This window comes from Austrofundulus limnaeus, unplaced genomic scaffold, assembly GCF_001266775.1.
Source record: "Austrofundulus limnaeus strain Quisiro unplaced genomic scaffold, Austrofundulus_limnaeus-1.0 Scaffold10, whole genome shotgun sequence".
Lineage (NCBI taxonomy): Eukaryota > Metazoa > Chordata > Actinopteri > Cyprinodontiformes > Rivulidae > Austrofundulus > Austrofundulus limnaeus.
The window spans coordinates 1,882,162-1,883,560 of NW_013952412.1; the positions used below are offsets into that span (position 1 = coordinate 1,882,162).

Here is a 1,399-nt window from a genome sequence, read left to right on the forward strand (position 1 = left end):
TTTTAATATTTGAGATGAATTACAATCATCCTACTTACAAAGTTTTAACATTTTTAAGATGTTTGAAATATTGATTTAAGACATTTTAAGGCTAATTAAGGCCTTAATTTTGGATTGATGAATTCAAGGCCTTTTAAGACTTTTTAATGCCAAGTGAAATTAAATTTAAGACCAATTTCATAATAAACACAAATGACATAAATCTGTGGCAGAAACTCATGAAACAAAGTATTTTTGGTCGAAGTATTCATATAATGCTAATAGTGTTTTTATCCATATCTAAATTTTTTTTCATCAAAAATAGTAAAAACATTCTTAGCAGTCAGTTTAACGACAAATAATTTGGAGTTTTAGGACCCACAGTGGGGTCTTAACCCCAATTGGCTGTAGATGAAACCTTGAAGTGTCTGTGACTTCAAGTTTTTGTAAGAAAAGTGATGCATTTTGGCAACATTAACATATTACAAAATGAATTTCACGTTGCTCAGATGGACAGATGTTGAGATATTTGCATGTGAAATAACAGGAAGTGATGTCAAAGGGGAATGTCTGCATGTGAATATTTAAAAAATAAATAAATGTTACCGATTATTTTAATATTTGAGATGAATTACGGTCATCCTACTTACAAAGTGTTCACATTTTTAAGACTTCTGAAAGATTGATTTAGGCCTTATTTTTGGATTGATGAATTCAATGACTTTTAAGACTTTTTAAGGATCTGCAGGAACCCTGTTATTTTTTAAAAATCTGTTTGAAATAAATTTTTAATAAATAAAATAAAATAAATAAAAAGGTGCAAATGTAGGATTCTTATGTTTGGCAAGTTTTTAAGGATTAAACAAAAGGGCCTAATAGTCTCGGCTGCAGTCAGTCAGTAATGTAAACAATAGTTGCACAAATGAGTTGCGATTGGTGGACAGAGGCTCCTCAGTCGTCTACATCTCCTCTGCCAGCCGGGAGGAAGTGAAAGCAGCTGTAAACCATCAAATGTTACTCACTTGGCACAGCGTTTACAGACTTCGCAGGCCTGCTCTGGAACACAGAAGGTACCGGGCCTGCACTGGCACCTGGTGTCTGTGGTGGTGGTGCAGGGGGCGGTCTCATCCTCATCTGTGGGGGGAGAACAATGAAGATGATTTCAGCTCCCGTCCCAGCAGTCAGCGCTGTGTGAAACGGTTATGTGTACGGAGAGCACAGCAGACCTGGCACCATCATCACCGTGTGTTTTTGATTTAGTTTCAATAGAAAAAGGAGGAAGAGGAAAAAGACCACTGAACCCTAAAATAAAATAAAATGATAAAGAGTTTTATTTCAGATGTGATCACAACGAGTAAAAACAAACCACCTGAACAGGACCCGTTCTTAAAAACCTGTTGCTCTTTGTCCAAAATTATAA

The 1,399-nt window shown here is 35.5% G+C and overlaps 1 protein-coding gene across 1 annotated transcript in view; it reads right to left on the bottom strand.

Annotated features, from left to right (window-relative positions):
- Window positions 1–1,399, bottom strand: part of tnfrsfa (tumor necrosis factor receptor superfamily, member a) — a 52,629-nt gene that overhangs the window by 6,506 nt on the left and 44,724 nt on the right. Inside the window, exon 4 of the mRNA XM_014001789.1 lies at window positions 1,002–1,113. Within this exon, the coding sequence (XP_013857243.1) occupies window positions 1,002–1,113 (112 nt within the window). The remainder of the gene's footprint in view (window positions 1–1,001; window positions 1,114–1,399) is intronic.